The sequence below is a fragment of the Papio anubis genome, chromosome 12, assembly GCF_008728515.1.
Source record: "Papio anubis isolate 15944 chromosome 12, Panubis1.0, whole genome shotgun sequence".
Lineage (NCBI taxonomy): Eukaryota > Metazoa > Chordata > Mammalia > Primates > Cercopithecidae > Papio > Papio anubis.
The window spans coordinates 101,767,739-101,787,924 of record NC_044987.1 but is presented as its reverse complement, the minus strand read 5'-3'; the positions used below and the strand labels follow the sequence as shown (position 1 = coordinate 101,787,924).

The following is a 20,186-nucleotide window of genomic DNA, read 5'->3' as shown; positions in this document are numbered from 1 at the left end:
TAGCTGGGTTTACAGGCGCCTGCCACCATGACTGGCTAATTTATTGTATTTTGGTAGAGACAGAGGTTCACCATGTTGGCCAGGTTGGTCTCGAACTGCTGACCCCAGGTGATCTGCCTATCTTGGCCTCCCAAAGTGCTGGGATTACAGGTATGAGCCACCACGCCCGGCCTACATACTTTTTTTTTTTTTTTTTGAGACAGAGTTTCAATCTTCTTGCCCAGGCTGGAGTGCATGGCACAATCTTGGCTCACCACAATCTCTGCTTCCCAGGTTCAAGAGATTCTCCTGCCTTAGCCTCCCAAGTAGCTGGGATTGCAGGCATGTACCGCCACACCCAGCTAATTTTGTATTGTCAGTAGAGATGGGGTTTCTCCATGTTGGTCAGGCTGGTCTCAAACTCCCAACCTTAGGTGATCTGCCTGCCTTGGCCTCCCAAAGTGCTGGGATTATAGGCGTGAGCCACTGTGCCCAGCCACATTCTTATTTTTATTACTACTTTCCTTCTGCTTGCTTTGGGTTTAGTTGGCTCTTATTTTTCCAGTTTACTAAGGTAGAAGCTTAGGTAATTGATAAGAAGCCTTTTTTGTTTTGAAATACAGGCACTTGAAACCATAAATACCCATAAATATCCCTGGCACTGGTTCATTTTGTTTTTGCATCCTATAACTGTTAATATGTTGTGGTTTTATTTTCACTACATTCAAAATATTTTTGAAGTCTACTTGTGATTTCTTTAACCCACAGGTTATTTAGAAAGATGTTATTCAATTTCCACATATTTGTGGCTATCTCATATTTCATTCTGTTGTTGATTTCTAATTCAGTTTTACTATGGTCAGAGAATGTACTTTGTATTATTTTAATCCTTTTACATGTACAAAAACTTGCTTTATGGCCTAGCATATAGTTTATCCTGGGGAATCTAACAGGTACCCTTAAAAAGAATGTGTATGACTTCAGTAGGGATGGCGAAAACAAAAAGAAGGAGTATTTTATTGTTGTTAGGTACGATGTTCTGCATATTTCTACAAAAGGCATATATTCAACCCCTAGAAGCTTAAAACTCAACACAGGAAACTGCATTACTAAATGACAGTCATATGCACATAGAACAAAGTACTCATTAAAGTACATATAGGAGGTGAAGAAAAGAAGAGTAATCTCCCCAAAGATGATCCAACATCTGATTTTCAGGAAGGAGAATAACAAGAGAGAAGCTGTTAATGGACTTAGAACTATTAAAAAGAATGTACTTTGATTTTAGAAAATTATTGAAACTTTACATCAGGCTGCTTATGACTCCTCCTCCAGGCTCCCACTCAGGTTGGCCTGGAAAAGAGTTTACCACTAAACTATGGATTTTTAAAATCACTTTTATTATTGAACATATGTTTATTATAACTTTGTCATGATTAACCATTCATTGTTCAGTGTAATGACAATACCTGAATCTAATTGATAGACAACTGTTCCTTTTTTCTCTCCTACAATCTCTGGTACCTTTTCATTTCCTTTAGGTTGATAGAAATATTCTGGTTGAGGTGGAGCCCACTCTGAAAGAAGACATTTTAAAAAGTACAAAATAAGAAATAATGTAAGTGGCACTATCAGAACTAATATAAAATAATAATAATAATTTTCCAAATGGCTACTTTGGTTGAATCAAACCAAATTCCCACCCTAAATTTCCTGCTTGTTTATAAAATAATTATGTCTTGTTTCTTTCCATAAAGACTTATGAGGACACTTTTAACAAAGAGCATATAAAATGAAATAATAAACTATCCACAGAAGACCTAAAAATAAGTCAGAAAAGTCAATATAGCTGCTGCAACAGTTCTTCAAAATTTGGCCCTGACTTTCCTTAATGTCAGCAAAATATGGTCATTAACATAACTTTTTTTATTACCACAGAGGACTAAGTTTATCAATCGTTTCAGAGGAAGCAAGCCTTTTTCTTTTCTTTCTTTTTATTTTCTTGAGACGGAGTCTCGCTCTATTGCCCAGGCTGGAGTGCAATGGTGTGATCTCAGCTCACTGCAACCTCCGCCTCTCGGGTTCAAGCGATTCTCCCACCTCAGCCCCTGAGTAGGTGGGATTACAGGCATGTGCTACCATGCCCGGCTAATTTTGTATTTTTTAGTAGAGATGGGGTTTCTCCATGTTGGTCAGGATGGTCTCAAACTCCCGACCTCAGGTGATCTGCCCGCCTCTGCCTCCCAAAGTGCTGGGATTACAGGTGTGAGCCACTGTGCCTAGCTAAGGCTTTTTCATTAATACCGAATTTTAAAAGATTTCTTTGGCTGGGTGTAGGGGCTGGTGTCTGTAATCACAGCACTTTGGGAGGACAAGGTGGGTGGATTACCTGAGGTCAGGAGTTTGAGACCAGCCTGGCTAACATAGTGAAACTCCCGCCTCTGCTAAAAATACAAAAATTAACCGGGTATGGTGGCATGTGCCTGTAGTCCTAGCTGCTCGGGAGGCTGAGGTAGGAGAATCGCTCTAACCCGGGAGGCGGAGGTTGCAGTGAATCGAGATCACACCACTGCATGCCAGCCTGGGCAAACAGAGCAAGCCTCTGTCTCAAAATAAATAAATAAATAATAAAAAAATAGGCCGGGCGCGGTGGCTCAAGCCTGTAATCCCAGCACTTTGGGAGGCCGAGACGGGCGGATCACGAGGTCAGGAGATCGAGACCATCCTGGCTAACACGGTGAAACCCCGTCTCTACTAAAAAATACGAAAAAACTAGCCGGGTGAGGTGGCCGGCGCCTGTAGTCCCAGCTACTCGGGAGGCTGAGGCAGGAGAATGGCGGGAACCCGGGAGGCGGAGCTTGCAGTGAGCCGAGATCGCGCCACTGCACTCCAGCCTGGGCGACAGAGCGAGACTCCGTCTCAAAAAAAAAATAAAAAATAAAAAAATAAAAAAATAAAAACATTTCCTTTGTGGAACTTGAACAACTTTTCAATATCATTCTTAGAACAGTAGCCACTGATTAATTCCAAGAGCATACAAAGATATACCTCAGTAAAATATTATATGAATTTATTTTCTCAAAGATTATGGGAAGTGACGAGGTTTTGACAATTTAGTTTAAACAATAAGGTGCTTGCACGCCTGTAATCCCAGCACTTTGGGAGGCCGAGGCGAGTGGATCATGACGTCAGCAGATCGAGACCAGCCTGGCCAACCTGGTGAAACCCCGTCTCTATTAAAAAACATAAAAATTAGCACTTTGGGAGGCTGAGACAGGCGGATCACAAGCTCAGGAGATCGAGACCATCCTGGCTAACACTGTGAAACCCTGTCTCTACTAAAAATACAAAAAATTAGCCGGGTGCAGTGGCGGGTGCCTGTAGTCCCAGCTGCACGGGAGGCTGAAGCAGGAGAATGGCGTGAACCCGGGGGGCGGAGCTTGCAGCGAGTGGAGATCATACCACTGCACTCCAGCCTGGGGCGACAGAACGAGACTCCGTCTCAAAAAAACAAAAACAAAAACAAAAACAAAAAAAAATAACAAAACAAAAATTAGTCAAGCTTGGTGGTGGGCACCTGCAATCCCAGCTACTCAGGAGGCTGAGGCAGGAGAATTGCTTGAACCCAGGAGACGGAGGTTGCAGTGAGCTGACACGGTGCCACTGTACTCTAGCTTGGGCGACAGAGTGAGACTCCGTCTCAAAAACAACCACCACCAATAAGGTGCTTATTAATACAATTTAGTTTAAACAATAAGGTGATTGTTAATAAGTTTCTTTGAAAAATTTTTTTAAAAGTCGCTTTATAAAAGATCTTGTAGTTGGCCGGGTGCGGTGGCTCACGCCTGTAATCCCAGCACTTTGGGAGGCCAAGGCAGGCGGATCACGAGGTCAGGAGTTTGAGACCAGCCTGACCAACATGGTGAAACCCTGTCTCTACTAATAAAAAATACAAAAATTAGTCGGGCATGGTGGTGCACGCCTGTAATCCCAGCTACTCAGGAGGCTGAGGCAGGAGAATCACTTGAACCTGGGAGGCAGAGGTTGCGGTGAGCCGAGATTGTGCCATCGCACTCCAGCCTGGGCAACAGAGCAAGACTCCATCTCAAAATAAAATAAAATAAAATAAAATAAAATAAAATAAAATAAAATAAATAAAAAGAAAGATCTTGTAGTTTAGTGAATTATCACAGCATTAACTTGGTTATTAAATTCCAGTTTCCTTGCTGGGGTTGCGGCTCACACCTGTAATCTCAGAACTTTAGGAGGCCAGGAGGATCCTTTGAGGCCAGGAATTTGGGAACAGCCTGGGCAATATAGTGAGACCACGTGTCTCTATAAAAAAGCTTTTTAAAAATTAGCCAGGCGGCCAGGCGCGGTGGTTCACACCTATAATCCCAGCACTTTGGGAGGCCAAGGCAGGTGGATCGCTTGAGGTCAGGAGTTTGAGACCAGCCTGGCCAACATGGTGAAACCCTGTCTCTACCAAAAATATAAAAAATGAGCAGGGTGTGGTGACACGTGCCTGTAATCCCAGCTACTTGGGAGGCTGTGGCATGAGAAGCACTTGAACCCAGGAGGCAGAGGTTGCAGTGAGCCAAAATGATGCCACTGCACTCCAGCCTGGGCAATAGAGACTCTGTTCTCAAAAAAAAGAAAAAAAGAAAAAAAATTAGCCAGGCATGGTGGTGCATGCCTATAGTCCTAGTTACTCAGGAGGCTGAGGTGGGAGAATGGCTTGTGGCCAGGAGTTCAAGGCTGCAGTGAGCTGTGATCACACCACTGCACTCCAGCCTGAGTGACAGAACAGGACCCTGTCTCAAAAATAAAATATTAAATTAAAATAAAATATAAAGTAAAATAAACTCCACTTTTATTTTTCCCCTATATTTTCAGACTCATCTCTTTTTAATCCTCAATGTTCTATGGTTGCCCAAGCATGCCATGCTCTTTTTCTGTTTCTTCCAACTGAAATACTTTTCTTTGACCCTCTTAATTGGATCATTTCAAACTCATCCTTTAGATCTCAGCTTAGATGGCAACTCCTTTTGAAAACTTATGCTGATCTCTAAGCTGGGTTAGGTATGCTCAGGTGGACCAAGCACTATGCAATTGTCTGGTAAAATGTTTAACTTCCTCACTAGTTCATGAACTCTGGGTCCATGAACTCTCCACTTTGTTCATCACTATTATCTCTAGCACCAGGCACTGTACTTAGCATATGACAACACATATGAACAAATATTATAAAGCAGGGAGACAGAAAATGAGGAACATCCAGCTGGGTGTGGTGGCTCACACCTGTAATCCCAGCACTTTGGGAGGCTGAGGCGAGTGGATCACGAGGGCAGGAGTTCGAGACCACCCTGGCCAAGATGGTGAAACCCTGTCTCTACTAAAAATACAAAAATTAGCCAGGAATGGTGGTGTGTGCCTGTAATCCCAGCTACTTGAGAGGCTGAGGCAGGAGAATTGCTTGAACCCAGGAGGCAGAGGTTGCAGTGAGCCAAGATGGAGCCATTGCACTCTAGCCTGGGCAACAGAGCAAGACTCCATCTCAAAAAAAAAAAAAAAAAGAGGAATATCCAGTTTTTTATCCAGTAGTATAAAGCAGAGACATACATGATGTTTGCTAGACTTGTTCTGGTAATTAGAGAAGTCCCCACTTTCTAATGCAACCCACTTCCATAAATGCTTAATCCATAAAATGGATGAAGAAGATTGTACTTGCTCCAAGAGCTCACAGGTATGACCCATAATGTCAAAAAAAAGTCTCCACCATTCCGACAAGAAAACTCCAATACACTCAAAATATAACTAAAAACAGTAAAAACTATGTTGTGGTATATGTAGTCTTCAATTATACCAAGACTGGTAAAAATACCACATAACCAAACACATTAATACTGAGACAGGGTAGCACCTCTGTATTTTTAGATAAGATGCTATGTCCTCCCTCCAAAAAAAGAAAAAGAAAAGAAAAAACCCACTGAAACAGGTTAATCTAGAAAACAGATTTCAGTATTTATATATTTTGTCTTCTAGGAAGGTATCCTCCCATTCTGAAAAACTGAGAAGCATTCTAGTTTACACATTAGTATGATTTGATTTTGGTGAGTTTATATCAGTTTCTCACAGTTTAATTGTTTCAGGGTGAGTTAATAAATGTTGACTCTAGGCCTGGTGCAGAGGCTTATGCCTGTAATCCCAGCACTTTGGGAGGCCAAGGCGGGTGGATCACTTAGGGTCAGGAGTTTGAGACCAGCCTGGCCAACATGGAGAAACCCTGACTCTAATAAAAATATAAACACTAGCTGGGTGCAGTGGCCCAAATCTGTAATCCCAGCACTTTGGGAGGCCAAGGCAGGTGGATCACCTGAGGTTGGGAGTTCGAGAACAGTCTGACCAACATAGAGAAACCCCGTTTCTACTAAAAATACAAAATTAGCTGGGCATGGTGGCACACGCCTGTAATCCCAGCTACTCAGGAGGCTGAGGCGGGATAATCATTTGAACCCAGGAGGCAGAGGGTGCAGTGAGCTGAGCTCATGCCATTGCACTCCAGTCTGGGCAAGAAGAGCGAAAGTCAGTCTCAAAAAACAAACAAACAAACAAACAACAACAATAACAACAAACTAGCCAGGCATGGTGGCCGGGCACCTGTAATCCCAGCTACTTGTGGGGCTGAGGCAGGAGAATCGCTTGAACCTGGGAGGTGGGGGCTGCTGTGAGTGGAGATCAAGCCACTGCACTCCAGCCTGGGTGATGGTAAATAAATAAATAAATAAACAAATGTTGACTCTGTCCTGCCTTATACTTAAGCACATAGGACTTAACATTCTCAGGTCTTGTAATAAAGTCAGGCAGAAGGCCAGGCTTGGTGGTTTATGCCTGTAATCCCAGCACTTTGGGAGGCCAAGGGGGGCAGATCATGAGGTGAGGAGTTCGAGACTAGCCATGCACACAAGGTGAAACCCTGTCTCTACTTAAAAACGCAAAATTAGCTGGGAGTGGTGGTGCGCACCTGTAATTCCAGCTACTCAGGAGGCTGAGTGAGGAGAATCACTTGAACCCAGGAGGCGGAGGTTGCAGTGAGCCGAGATTGCGCCACTGCACTCCAGCCTGGGCAATAGAGTGAGACTTCTTCTCAAAACAAAACAAAACAAAAACAAAAAAAAGTCAGGGAGAATAGATTAGCAAGACCACTTCACATAAGTCATATTACCAATATGATGAATGTTTTCCTTGATGACCTCACATTCGATTGGCCATCTTGGAGCCAGCAGTGGCCTCTTGGTAGACAAAATGGAAAAGAGCTCTTGGGGTTCTCGAAGACGTGGATTTACTTCATCCAACTCATCATAAAGAAGCTGTCTGCTCCTAAGATGTGGTAAACTCAGCATATGTGAATCTGCCAAAGGGAAAGAGAGTAAGTGAACATCTTCCTTTTCCTCCTTGGGAACTTTACTGCTCATCTATAACAATGAAACTATTTTAAGCATTATATTAAAATATTAGCACAGATACATGATTATTTGACATGTTTCTCCTTCAAGAAGATTTAGTCCAGAATAACAGGCTCAAAATTTAAAAATGTTAAAATTCTGCACAGTCTATTAAGTGTTTAAATATAAAACTTTAGGGTAGGCCGGGCGCGGTGGCTCACGCCTGTAATCCCAGCACTTTGGGAGGCCGAGGCGGGCGGATCACAAGGTCAGGAGATCGAGACCACAGTGAAACCCCGTCTCTACTAAAAATACAAAAAATTAGCCGGGCGCAGTGGTGGGCGCCTGTAGTCCCAGCTACTCAGGAGGCTGAGGCAGGAGAATGGCGTGAACCCGGGAGGCGGAGCTTGCAGTGAGCCGAGATCGCGCCACTGCACTCCAGCCTGGGCCACAGCGCGAGACTCCGTCTCAAAAAAAAAAAAAAAAACAAAAAAAAACAAAACTTTAGGGTAAATAAAAAACCTTTTTTTTTTTTTTAAATTAAATTTAATGGTCCAAGACATTTCAACAGTTGGTTACAATGAATAAGAAGTTACTTAATGTGCTTTATTATTTTTGTTTAGCTAGTGGCAAGAGAGGGAATTTCAATATATCCATTGCCATTTTAGAAAAAAGTACATACAACTTTATTCTTTTTTTCTTCTTTTTTACCAATTATAGTGAAATAACCTACAAATAAAATTTCAGGACCATAATATTACCATACCAAGGAAAGAGAGACATAAAGAAGATGGAAAGAGGAAGGTGAGATAAAGCGTGAGATGGGGCAGAAGAAAGAATCAGAAAAAAAGGGAAGAAAAGAAAGGCTTTCAGAAAGGTAAAAAAGAAAGGAGGGGCCAGGCACCGTGGCTCATGCCTGTAATCCCAAAACTTTGAACTTTGGGAGGCCGAGGTGGGTGGATCACCTGAGTTCAGGAGTTCGAGACCAGCCTGGCCAACGTGGTGAAATCCTGTCTCTACTGAAACTACAAAAATTAGCTGGGTGTGGTGGCACATGCCTGTAATCCCAGCTACTCAGAGGGCTGAGGCAGGAGAATCTTTGAACTTGGGAGGTGGAGGTTGCAGTGAGCTGAGGCTGCACCACTGCATCCAGTCCGGGTGAAAAGAGTGAAAGTCTGTGTCCAAAAAAAAAAAAAAAAAAAAAAAAAAGGAATGAGGAAAAAAGAAAAAAATGGAAATGAAAGGGGGAACTAAAGGCTGAGGATCCTTCAGTGCTCATCAGGCATCAATCCCATTCCTGTCTGGTAATTCTCGGGTTTGGTGGGAAGAGCAGGTGATGAAGACATAGTCCAAAAAAGGAGCTTGAATTTTCTGGTCTGGAAGGACATGAAATACCTCTGTTGATGGCTTCTATTTGTCTGTGCACAGCTGAAGATAAACTGGTAGGCCCTAGAAAGAGGAAGAGGAGGCCCCGTTTGTCTCTGGGATCATTGTCTTCTTTTCTTCTGTTCACTATCCCCATCCCTTCTCATTTCCTATGCCCACTTGGGACACCTGCATTTCTAGCTAAATCTTTCTCCCATACTTTAATGGGGGAAATAAAAGGAAATAAACATTTGAAAAGACAGTAAAGCTGCACAATGTCACTCATAACTAAAGAAATATAAAGCAGGCTGGGCACGGTAGCTCACACCTGTAATCCTAGCACTTTGGGAGGCCGAGGTGGGTGGACTACCTGAGGTTGGGAGTTCAAGACCAGCCTGGCCAGCTGGGCGCAGTGGCTCATGCCTGTAATCCCAGCACTTTGGGAGGCTGAGGTGGACGGATCACAAGGTCAGGAGATCGAGACCATCCTGGCTAACACGGTGAAATCCTGTCTCTACTAAAAATACAAAAATTAGCTAGGCACCGTGGTGCACACCTGTAGTCCCAGCTACCCAGGAGGCTGAGGCAGGAGAATCACTTGAAGCCAGGAGGCGGAGGTTGTAGTGAGCCAGGATGGAGCCACTGCACTCCAGCCTTTCGACAGAGCAAGACTCTGTCTCAAAAAAAAAAAAATTATTAATATTGGCCAGGTGTGTTGGCTCGCACCTGTAACCCCAGAACTTTGGGAGGCCGAGGTGGGCCGATCACCCAAGGTTGTGAGTTTGAGACCAGCCTGGCTAATATGGCGAAACACTGTCTCTACTAAAAATACAAAAATTAGCTGGGAGTGGTGGTGCACGCCTGTAATCCCAGCTACTGGGGAGTCTGAGGCAGAAGAATAGCTTGAACCCAGGAGGCAGAGGTTGCAGTGAACTGAGATAGTGCTACCACTCTCCAGCCTGGGGACAAGAGTGAGACTCTGTCTCAAAAAAAAAAAAAATCAATAATGTATTTTATGGTTTTCAGATCTTGTGTCATTCAAAGGTTTTAAGTAGAAAAGGGACCTAGTCAGATTTGCATATAAAAAACACTGCTATGTGGAAAGTTGATTGGGGGGTGCAGCACAGAACAAGAGGAGCCAGGAGACCAATTAGAAGGCTGAATGATGATAGCTTGGATGGGAGGTGGTGGGACTGTGAGGGTGGGGGTATAAAGGCAGCGGTGGAGGTGGGGGATAAGCAAGGGGGGATATAGAGAAAAGAGGGGTGGATCAATGTTTGGTTTGAGGGAGAAGTTCAACTGCATTCCTCCCCTTAGATTTTAGAAGAAACCTGTGTCTCTGCAAAAAATTATTTTTTTGCGTAAGCTAGCTAGAACTGTTTTCCACTGCTCCTATGCAAACAGCCTTAGTAAGCATTATCCATCAAAACTGAAAATCAATGTATTACTTTTTTTTTTTTTTTTTGAGACAGGGTCTCATTCTGTTGCCCAGGCTGGAATGCAGTGGCGCAATCTCAGTTCACTGCAACTTCCGCCTCCCAGGTTCACACAATTCTCCTGCCTCAACCTCCCCAGTAGCTGGGACCACAGGCACCTGCCACCACATCCAGCTAATTTTTGTATGTTTTTGTAGAGACAAGAGTTTTGCCATGTTGCCCAGGCTGGTCTTGAGCTCCTGAGCACAAGCGATCTGCCTGCCTCAGCTATCCAAAGTGCTGGGATTACAGGCGTGAGCCACCATGACAGGCATATTACTCTTTTTTTTTTTTGAGACAGAATCTCACTTTGTCACCCAGGCTGAAGTGCAGTGGCCCAACCTCGGCTCACTGAACCTCCACCTCCTGGGTTCAAGCATTCCTCCCACCTCAGCCTCCCAAGTCCTGAGATTACAGGTGTGTGTCACCACACCCGGCTAATTTGTATATTTTTAGTAGAGCTGGGGTTTTGCCATGCTGGTCAGACTGGTCTCAAACTCCTGACCTCAAGTGATCCTCCCACCTCAGTCTCCCAAAGTGCTGGGATTGCAGGCGTGAGCCACCATGCCTGGCTAGAAAATACAGTATTTTGATTTAAACCTGTAATCCAAAGTAGATTTAGAGAGAAGTTTTGAACGGTGTTTGAAACAGAGGCCAAGGCTGCTCCCCGGCCTCTCCCATGTTAGAGCAGGTTCTTCTGAATACTCAGAGGAGTTACTAGGCAATGAGGTTCTAGAGGTCACACATACTGATTGTTACTCACATAGAAGCTTCTCCTTTTGCAGGGTGTCTGGTATCAAATCATCTTTTCCCCCAAGAGAGCCATGCAACAGGTACTGAGGGTTATTCTTCTGAACATGCTGATGCGTAGCAGAGTTTGGTAAACTGCCTCTCTGTGCTAAAAATAGGTAGTTTAATTAAAGTTGCTGGAAGGTGACCGGGCGCGGTGGCTCAAGCCTGTAATCCCAGCACTTTGGGAGGCCGAGACGGGCGGATCACGAGGTCAGGAGATCGAGACCATCCTGGCTAACACGGTGAAACCCCGTCTCTACTAAAAAAATACAAAAAAACTAGCCAGGCAAGGTGGTGGGCGCCTGTAGTCCCAACTACTCGGGAGGCTGAGGCAGGAGAATGGCGTGAATCCGGGAGGCGGAGCTTGCAGTGAGCCGAGATCTGGCCACTGCACTCCAGCCTGGGCGACAGAGCGAGACTCCACCTCAAAAAAAAAAAAAAAAAAAAAAAAAGAAAGTTGCTGGAAGGCTGACTCATCACTTCTAACATCTAGGTCAATACCAAACCCCTACTCCTTTTATCACCACCCACCACCACAGGCCTTTGCAATGAATACGCTGCATTTTTCAAAGAGCTTTCATATTCCAGCTTATGTGAGTGAAGCATAATTATCCCCACCTTACAGCTGAGGAAATGGATGTAAAGAGGAGACTTGAGAAGCAGCCTGGTGTAGTGGAGTGAGAAAGGGCTTGGTAGGCAGAAAGATTCTGAAGCTACAAGGGCTGTGTTGGAACTCAGAAAATGATAGCCCAGGGCTGCGAGGGTTGCTTGAGCCTGGGATGTGGAGGCCACTGCCCTCCAGCCTGAGTGACAGAGCGAGATCCTGTCTCAAAAAAAAAAAAAAAGAAAAAAAAATTATGGCCCAAAGGTTTGGCACTTGGCCTACTGAACACTTTGAACTAAACATAGAAAGGGTTCCAACCCTCAATAACATGCAATTTACCCATGTAACAAACCTGCACATGTACCCTCTAATCTATAATAAAAGTTGAAAAAATAAATTTAAAAAAATTAGAAAAGCCTTAGAAGCTGCCTCAGAACCAAAGACTTTCTGACCTCTCCTGTCTCCCCACTACCCCAAGAGCAGGAAAGGACTCCTCTCTGGAATTCCTTATCTGACTAAGGAAACTTCTTTCCAAAAGAAAAGCAGTTGTTTTAAGACCCCTTCCCTAGGAATCTCATCAAATAACTAGTAAAGATGAACCACTAAAGAGGAGACTAAAAATTGTCACAACACCCCGATAGACTTTTCATCAATTATGAGGGCAACTCAGAGATTACCTGGGCAACTATTTGCATAAGACAACCTTTCTTCAGTGAAGCTCCTCCCCTCACTTGCTTGCCACCCCTCCCCGGAGCTCAGAGGAACTTTGTCCCAGGACATGATTTTTGGAGCTCATTCGTTTCTCCTGAATATCATTTACTACCTTTCACAATTGCCTACACACCCTCCTCCCTGAATTTCTCTCTCCCTATGAAGAGGGTATTGAAACTTCAACAATCTGGAGTGGAGTGGCATAATCTCGGCTCATTGCAACCTCTGCCTCCCAGGTTCAAGTGTTTCTCCTGCCTCCACCTTCTGAGTAGCTGGGATTACAGGCGTGCAACACCAAGCCCAGCTAATTTTTTGTATTATTAGTAGAGACAGGGTTTTGCCATGTTTGCCAGGCTGGTCTCGAACTCCTGACCTCAGGTGATCTGCCCACCTTGGCCTCCCAAAGTGTTGGGATTACAGGCGTGAGCCACTGCACCCGGCCTGAAGTTCTTGACTTTGTATGGAAAGTAAAAAATCGTATGATGACCAGCCTGAGCAACATAGTAAGACCATGTCTCTACAAAAAATATTTTAAAATTAGCTGGTTGTGCTGGCTTGTGCTTGTGTTCCCATCTAGTTGGGAGGTAAGAGGATCGCTTAAGCCTGGAAAGTCAAGGCTGCAATGAGCTGTGATTGCAACATTGCATTCCGGCCAAGGCAAGAAACAGACCATCTAAAAAATAATAAATAAATAAATAAATAAATAAATAAAAAAAAAATATATGCATGCTGAGGTTGCTAAGTTCTATGGTAAGAACAAATCTATTTGTGAATTGTGAAGAAGAAAAAAGAAATTCATAATAGTTTTGCTGTCATACTTCAAATTGCAAAAGTTATGGCCACAGTGCATAAGTACTTAGTTATGGTGGAAAAGGCATTAAATTTGTGGGTGGAAGATAGAAGTCTGTTCTGAATGAGAGTGATTTGGATTTAGTACTATCAGTGGTTTCAGGCCATCCAGGGGTCTTGGAACCTCCCCCCTGTAGATAATAAGGGGTGACGACTAATGTAGTTAATAAAAAAATTTAACAACATTCTTTGATAGAAATAAAATTAATACTAATATAATCAATATTACTCCATCTTATTTTAATATACCAATAACAAAGTTAGGAAATAAAATTTTAAGAAGATCAACATTTATAATAGCATAAAAATATGAAGTATTATGAAAAACTATAAATCTTTATTGGGAGACATTAAAAACCTAAGTAAATGGAGATATATATTATAGTCATAGATTGGAGAATCCAGTGTTGAAAAATTGCCAGTTCTTGTGAAATCTGATCTACAGATTCAATGCAATTCCTACAATCTTTTAAAATGTCATAAGCGGGCCGGGGACAGTGGCTCATGCCTGTAATCCCAGCACTTTGGGAGGCCAAGGTGGGTGGATCACCTTAGGTCAGGAGTTCGAGAACAGCCTGGTCAACATGAGGAAACCCTGTGTCTACTAAAAACACCAAAATTAGCCAGGCATGGTGGTGCATGCCTGTAATCCCAGCTACTTGGGTACTTGGGAGGCTGAGGCAGGAAAATCGCTTGACCACAGGAGGTGGAGGTTGCAGCAAGCCTAGCTCGCGCCACGGCACTCCAGCCTGGGCAACAAGAGCGAAACTCCATCTCAAAAATAAAAAAACAGCCAGGTGCAGTAGCTCATGTCTGTAATCCCAGCACTTTGGGAGGCCGAGGCAGGTGGATCACCTGAGGTCGGGAGTTCAAGACCAGCCTGGCCAACATGTTGAAACCACATCTCTACTAAAAATACACAAAAAAGTTAGCTGGGTGTGGTGGTTGGAGCCTGTAATCCCATCTACTTGGGAGGCTGAGGCAAGAGAATCTCTTGAACCCAGGAGGTGGAGGTTGCAGTGAGCCGAGTTTGCGCCATTGCACTTCAGCCTGGATGAAAAGAGTGAGACTCCATCTCAAAAAAAAAAGAAAAAAAAAGAAACAAAAATTAGCTGGGCGTGGAGGATTGAGCCTGTAATCCCAGCTACTCAGGAGGCTGAGGCAGGAGAATCTCTTGAACCCGGGAGGAAGAGGTTGCAGTGAGCTGAGATCGTGCCACTGCACTCCACCCTGGGTGACAGAACGAGACTTCATCTCAAAAATAAAATAAAATAAAATGTCATAAGCCAATTGTAAAATTTATATAGGAAGGCAAAGACTCAAGAACAGCCATGACACTTTTGAAGAACAAGGTGGGAAGACATGTCTTTCCAGATAAAGACTATTTTAATGCCATATAGTAATTAAGAGACAGTGATATTGATAAAGGATAGACAGACCAACGGAATAGACAGCCCAGAAACAGATCTTTGTATTACGTGATGCTTTCTACTTGACAGAGATGACCCTGCAGATCAATGGGGAAAGGAAGTACTTTGCAATAATGGTAGAGGAAAAAATATTTATTTGTCAATGCAAATTATTTATTAGTCTACCTAAGTGCAACCCTCTCAGCTAACGAAGCAATTTTCCTCTTGAGTCCAGGAAAGGTGATACTAGACAAGAACATGGTTATTACCTTTAAAGTAGCCATAATATTGGAGGTGACGGTACATAAAGTCTTCATAAGGATCAGGAATAGTCTGTGAAAGGAAAGGCCACTTCAGTCAAGATGTTTTCAAACCATAATGGACTCAGCAAAAAGTACACGAGCGTTGTTGCATGTGACTAAACTAAACTAAACCAAGCAAACTGCATTCCTGCGAATTATTCTATTGTGGGGATCAAGATCTCCAGCTGGGAAAAAATGCCACCAGAACATCCCTTCTTATCTAGTAGCAGATTTCTGTGGAGCTCCCGAAGAAATGGAGTTCCCCGAAGAAATTTCTGTGGCTTTCTGTGCTGTGTACCGACCTGCTTTAGGTGCGTTTCCAAGGCTGGGAACATGTTACTTCTGGATGATAGGATGAAAACTAGTCAGTGACATTAGCGTCCAGTCGCAAATCCTGCCCAATTTCCAAACAGGCAGCTGATTACACACGAGAAGCTACAAAGCCAGAACAGGACAAGTGAAAAACTGCCAATACCTCCCCGGGCGCCCCCCAGCTCCCTCTTGACTTCAGAAAACCCTGCCAATCCAGCTTCTCCGCAGCTCAACAAGATGGTCACGCCGAGGCCAGAGGTGCACCTGAGACAGGGAGGGCGGCGTGTCTTCCCGCCTCTTCTTCCCAAGGTGCTGGCCCCATGGTTCCCTTTCCCTGAGAAGGGAGATGCTCGCCACAGGAAAGTGAAAGAAATGGGGATGGGAGCACGCGACGGAGTCGTCTCCGTCAGTGTCGATGGAAAAAGGTCAGGGGGTTGGGAGAGCGGGCCCTTTAGGGTTCAGAGGAACCTGGTCCGGGGCAGGTGGTGAGGGGGTTTCCTAAGCGTAGGAAGGGGGAAGGAGAACAGAAACTTCTCAGGAGGGCAGAGCGATGGGTGCGACCGCCTTCGCGCCCTGGCCCGTCCCAAGTAGCACGGATGGGTGCGGAGAGAAGCCCCAGCGAGGCAGGCGGCCACCGCACTTAGGTACAGAGGCCAAGCAGTGTGTGGGTAAGAGGACAAACTAGCTGCACCCGCCAGCCACTGCCGTCTGTGAGGGCCCGGGTAGCCTAGCAACAGCGAGCCGGAAGCGGAAAAAGGGCGGGGCGGCCGGGCGCTTCCGGCAAGCTAGGCCCCGCCCCCACGGAGGGAGCGGGTAGCCCCGGGAAGGTCTGCAGCGAGTATGGCAGGCAGCGGCGATTCAGACTCATTTTTCACCTCATACATTACAGCCCCAACCTGGGAATCGAAACCGCATTGATGAGTACGATGCCAGTAGCCTTCAACATATTTCCAAGCTCGTTTGCTGTTGGCTTTAGATAATTGTTGTGCATGCTTTGCTCTAAGAGAGCTGCTGCTGCTTTCACCTTGTGTCCACTCCATAGCTAGAATGGAAAAATTACCTTCTACACTGAAAATCTTAAGAAACGAAGCTAGCAAATTCAAATCACACATTTTGATTAGGTTTAACAAATTAATTATATGCATAGAAATATACTCCAGGCAGGGCGCGGTGGCTCACGCCTGTAATCCCAGAACTTTGGGAGGCCGAGGGAGGCGGATCACCTGAGGTCCGCAGTTTGAGACCAGCCTGACCAACCTGGAGAAACCCCGTCTCTACTAAAAATACGAAATTAGCTGGGCATGGTAGCGCATGCCTGTAATCCCAGCTACTCGGGAGGCTGAGGCAGGGGAACCACTTGAATCCAGGAGGTGGAGGTTGCAGTGAGCCTAGATCGCGCCATTGCACTCCAGCCTGGGCAACAAGAGCGAAATTGTCTCAAAAAAAAAAAACAACCAAGAACAAAAAAACAAATATACTACAATAAAATTCAAACACGTGTCTTTGGTTAACTATATATGAATATAACCGTATCTGATACTTTTTATCAATGGGGGAAAAAGCTATAAAGCAACTTTTTTCGAAATGTTAACCGTATTACATCATTGCCAGGAATTAAGTAGGTCAAATATTATCTAATATGGCTATTAACCAATCTAGATATTATAGATAATATTAGACCCCAAAACTTGGATCACATAGCACCATCTGGGACTAGAAGCCTGTTTGTCTAAACTGGCCCCACCACTCCCCATTCAAGATCTGCTCTTTTTCTTGAAAGCTGTTCTTGTATGTTTGCACCTTGCATTGTATATGCTTAGAAAAAAAAAAACAAGTCTTGGTTACATAATCGGAATAACAGGTGTTGACGAGCAGAAGGATAACCCATCAGAATTATAAAAAAAGCTTTATTAGTGCATATATACAAATTTACAAGGTCAGAAACTGGAGAAATACAAAGAGCTTTAAAACACAATTTGCCGTTTCCTCAGTTTAAAGTGACTTTTACCTGATTGTGATACAATAGAAAGTACAGAACAGTAAACTGCTTTTTAAATACTGGAATTTTATGGAGAATACATTCACATAAAGAAAGGAGGTGAATTTTGTTTTGGAACAAGGTTAAGACAATGGAGACATTAATACACAGACTGTCTCTTTGCATTTACTGCCACATACTTGGGGGGAAATTCTCAAAATCAACGATATGAACACCTGCTGCTGCTTGTATGCCACCTAGTGTGCGAAACGACTGAGCTACCAGTTCTAGAATTTATGAGAACTACTCTAAAGAGTGTGGCCATCTATCAGCACGAGGTAAACCACTTAGACCTCAGCACTTCAGGGGTGGCCGACTAGAGAAAAGAGGTCAGAAAAAGATTCAGACAATTCCAGTCAAGCAAGGTAGAATGCAGAGCTGCCTTCTGAATTGCACTTGTTCTGGAGGAGAAGTTAATTCTTCACTTTTGTCAGGGAGTCCTCTACAGAGGTGTTATCCTCATGAACCACATGTTCTTCAAGATTGATGAGGTTAATATACCTAACATGCTAAGTTTGCCAGTTTGAGAATAAAGGCAGCATGGTCAAAGCAATTCCAATCACCTCATCCCTTAGCAAAACAGAAAAATTACATTTCACAAAAGTGAAAACTTTGTATGCATACACTCTTGCCCAGAAAATTTATAAGATCTCCCCCATAACATTTATAGTTTATTTGACAATAAAACTGGTTAAGACTTTGAACTGAACACAAAACAAGTAATAATACAAAAAAAGTTTTAAAAACTTAAAAACTATGTGTTTGGAGTCATTTTCCTTCGCTTTAGTCTTGCTCTCCAATCCTCAGGAAGGGCTTCAAAATTAGCATTTCTCTCTGCCATGCCACTGTGAAAACAACATACAGATTATTTCAGTGGAAAGAAAAATTAACAGAGGTATTCATTTCCTAGCAAATAAAAATCTAACTGAAATTAAAAACCTGATCACATCTATGTTTATGAAAATCTTTTGTTTCTCAGCCAAATATCAGTATATTCTTCATCAAACTTCTTCATTCTGATAGGTCAACCAAACACTCTCCTGGTTTTATGTATATGTCTAAGCGCATATTTATTTATTTATTATTGATTGATTGAGATGGAATTTTGCTCTTGTTGCCCAGGCTGGAGTGCAATGGTGTGATATTGGCTCACCGCAACCTCCGCCTCCCAGGTTCAAACGACTCCTGCCTCAGCCTCCCCTTAAAGTAGCTGGGATCCCCAGAGTAGCTGGAATTACAGGCATGCGCAACCACGCCTGGGTTTTTTTTTTTTTTTTTTTTAATTTTTTTTAGTAGAGACAGGGTTTCTCCATGTTGGTGAAGCTGGTCTCAAACTCCCAACCTCAGGTGATTTGCCTGCCTTGGCCCCCCAAAGTGCTGGGATTACAGGCGTGAGCCACCATGCCTGGCCTTATTTATTTTATATAAATATACCTCCAGTAACCATTAAAGGCACACTGAAGAAATAAAACACGTTCTACTAAAGTTTTTCTTAGCCCATAGGAGTTATGATTCTTCAGGGCAAATATATCTAACCCTCAATCTACCAACAGGGACCCTTGGATCTAACTTTTTTTTTCTTTTTTTTTTTTTTTGAGATGGAGTCACGCTCTGTTGCCCAGACTGGAGTGCAGTGGCATGATCTCGGCTCACTGCAACCTCTGCCTCCTAGGTCCAAGCGATTCTCCTGCCTCAGCCTCCCGAGTAGCTGGTACTACAGGCACCCACCACCACGTCCAGCTAATTTTTTGTATTTTTAGTAAAGACAGGGTTTCACTATGTTGGCCAGGCTGGTCTCGAACTCCTGACCTCATGATCCACCCGCCTCAGCCTCCCAAAGTGCTGGGATTACAGGCGTAAGCTACTGTGCCCAGTCGGATCTAGTATTTTTGAGTTTCTCTTTCAAGTAGTTTTATTTGTAAGTATTAAAATTCAAATTGTATCTTGCAGTTAACAGAATGGATGCATTAGATAGTTTAATAAAAAATAAGCCAGAACCTATCAGAGATGAATTTGAAATCTGGCATCAGTATTAGACAGCTGTGTTCTAGTTTATACATTGACAACTGATGAACAGTGAGTTGCAGTCAAAGAATGCTGCCCATTTCAGAATGTATACCTTTAAAACAAGGAAAATATGAAATAAAAAATTGTATTTGCTGTGTCTTAAGTCTTTAAAATTTCTAGAATTTTTGAGAAAGCCATCTTCCTGCCTCAGCCTCCCAAGCATCTAGGACTATAGGTGGGAGCAACAGTGCCCAGCCAACATGTGTTTTGTTTTTTTTTTTTTGGCGATGGAGTCTTGCTGTGTTGTCCAGGCTGGAGTGCAAAACCGCAGTCTTGGCTCACTGCAACCTCCGCCTCGTGGGTTCAAACAATTCTTCTGCCTCAATGATTACAAGCGTTCGCCACCAGGCCCAACTAATTTTTGTACTTTTAGTAGAGATGGGGTTTTACCATGTTGACCACGCTGGTCTTGAATTCCTGATCTCGTGATCTGCCTGCGTTGGCCTCCCAAACTGCTGGGATTACAGGCATGAGCCACCGCGCCCGGCCCAACATGTGCTTTCATCATAAAAAACATTTCTAACCTGAGTGTGGTGGCTCACTTATAATCCCAACACTCTGGGAGGCTGAGGCGCAATTACTTGAAGCCAGTTCTCCCTATCCTTTTATTCTAGTCAAGCAAGGTAGTGAAGGATTTTCTTACCTAAAAGAGGTTCATTTAGTTCCTAGTGTGGTGTGCTCACTCATTAACTTCTATTCTAGAATAAGTGCAATTCAGAAGGCAGCTCTGTATTCTACCTTGCTTGACTGAAATATAGGGATAGGGGGAAAACTTTATTCTAATACTATAAATTATTTGTAAAATAAGTTAATGTGTGTGTGTATAAAAGGGTCTAAT

At 43.6% G+C, this 20,186-nt stretch overlaps 2 protein-coding genes across 7 annotated transcripts in view; both read right to left on the bottom strand.

Moving 5' to 3' along the window:
• The window catches only part of AGBL2 (ATP/GTP binding protein like 2), a 71,877-nt gene extending 55,445 nt beyond the window's left edge, over positions 1 to 16,432 (bottom strand). For 2 of the 5 annotated variants that reach the window (XR_004177524.1, XM_031653433.1), the window contains exons 1-7: positions 15,508 to 16,431; positions 15,234 to 15,366; positions 14,899 to 14,962; positions 11,028 to 11,162; positions 8,820 to 8,873; positions 7,205 to 7,390; positions 1,449 to 1,556 (exon numbers count right to left, since the gene is read on the bottom strand). Coding sequence is in view for 4 of the 5 variants with exons in the window: in XM_031653433.1 (XP_031509293.1) it covers positions 1,449 to 1,556; positions 7,205 to 7,390; positions 8,820 to 8,873; positions 11,028 to 11,162; positions 14,899 to 14,962; positions 15,234 to 15,266 (580 nt within the window). In the remaining variant the exon portion in view is untranslated. Of the gene's footprint in view, positions 1 to 1,448; positions 1,557 to 7,204; positions 7,391 to 8,819; positions 8,874 to 11,027; positions 11,163 to 14,898; positions 14,963 to 15,233; positions 15,367 to 15,507 lie in introns of all 5 variants that reach the window. The other 3 variants (XM_031653431.1, XM_031653432.1, XM_031653430.1) reach the window with 2 other exon arrangements.
• Positions 16,433 to 17,130: 698 nt separating this feature from the next.
• The window catches only part of FNBP4 (formin binding protein 4), a 53,945-nt gene continuing 50,889 nt past the window's right edge, over positions 17,131 to 20,186 (bottom strand). For both annotated transcript variants that reach the window (XM_031653428.1, XM_031653429.1), the window contains exon 17: positions 17,131 to 18,126. In XM_031653428.1, the coding sequence (XP_031509288.1) occupies positions 18,036 to 18,126 (91 nt within the window). In that variant the 3' untranslated portion in view covers positions 17,131 to 18,035. The remainder of the gene's footprint in view (positions 18,127 to 20,186) is intronic.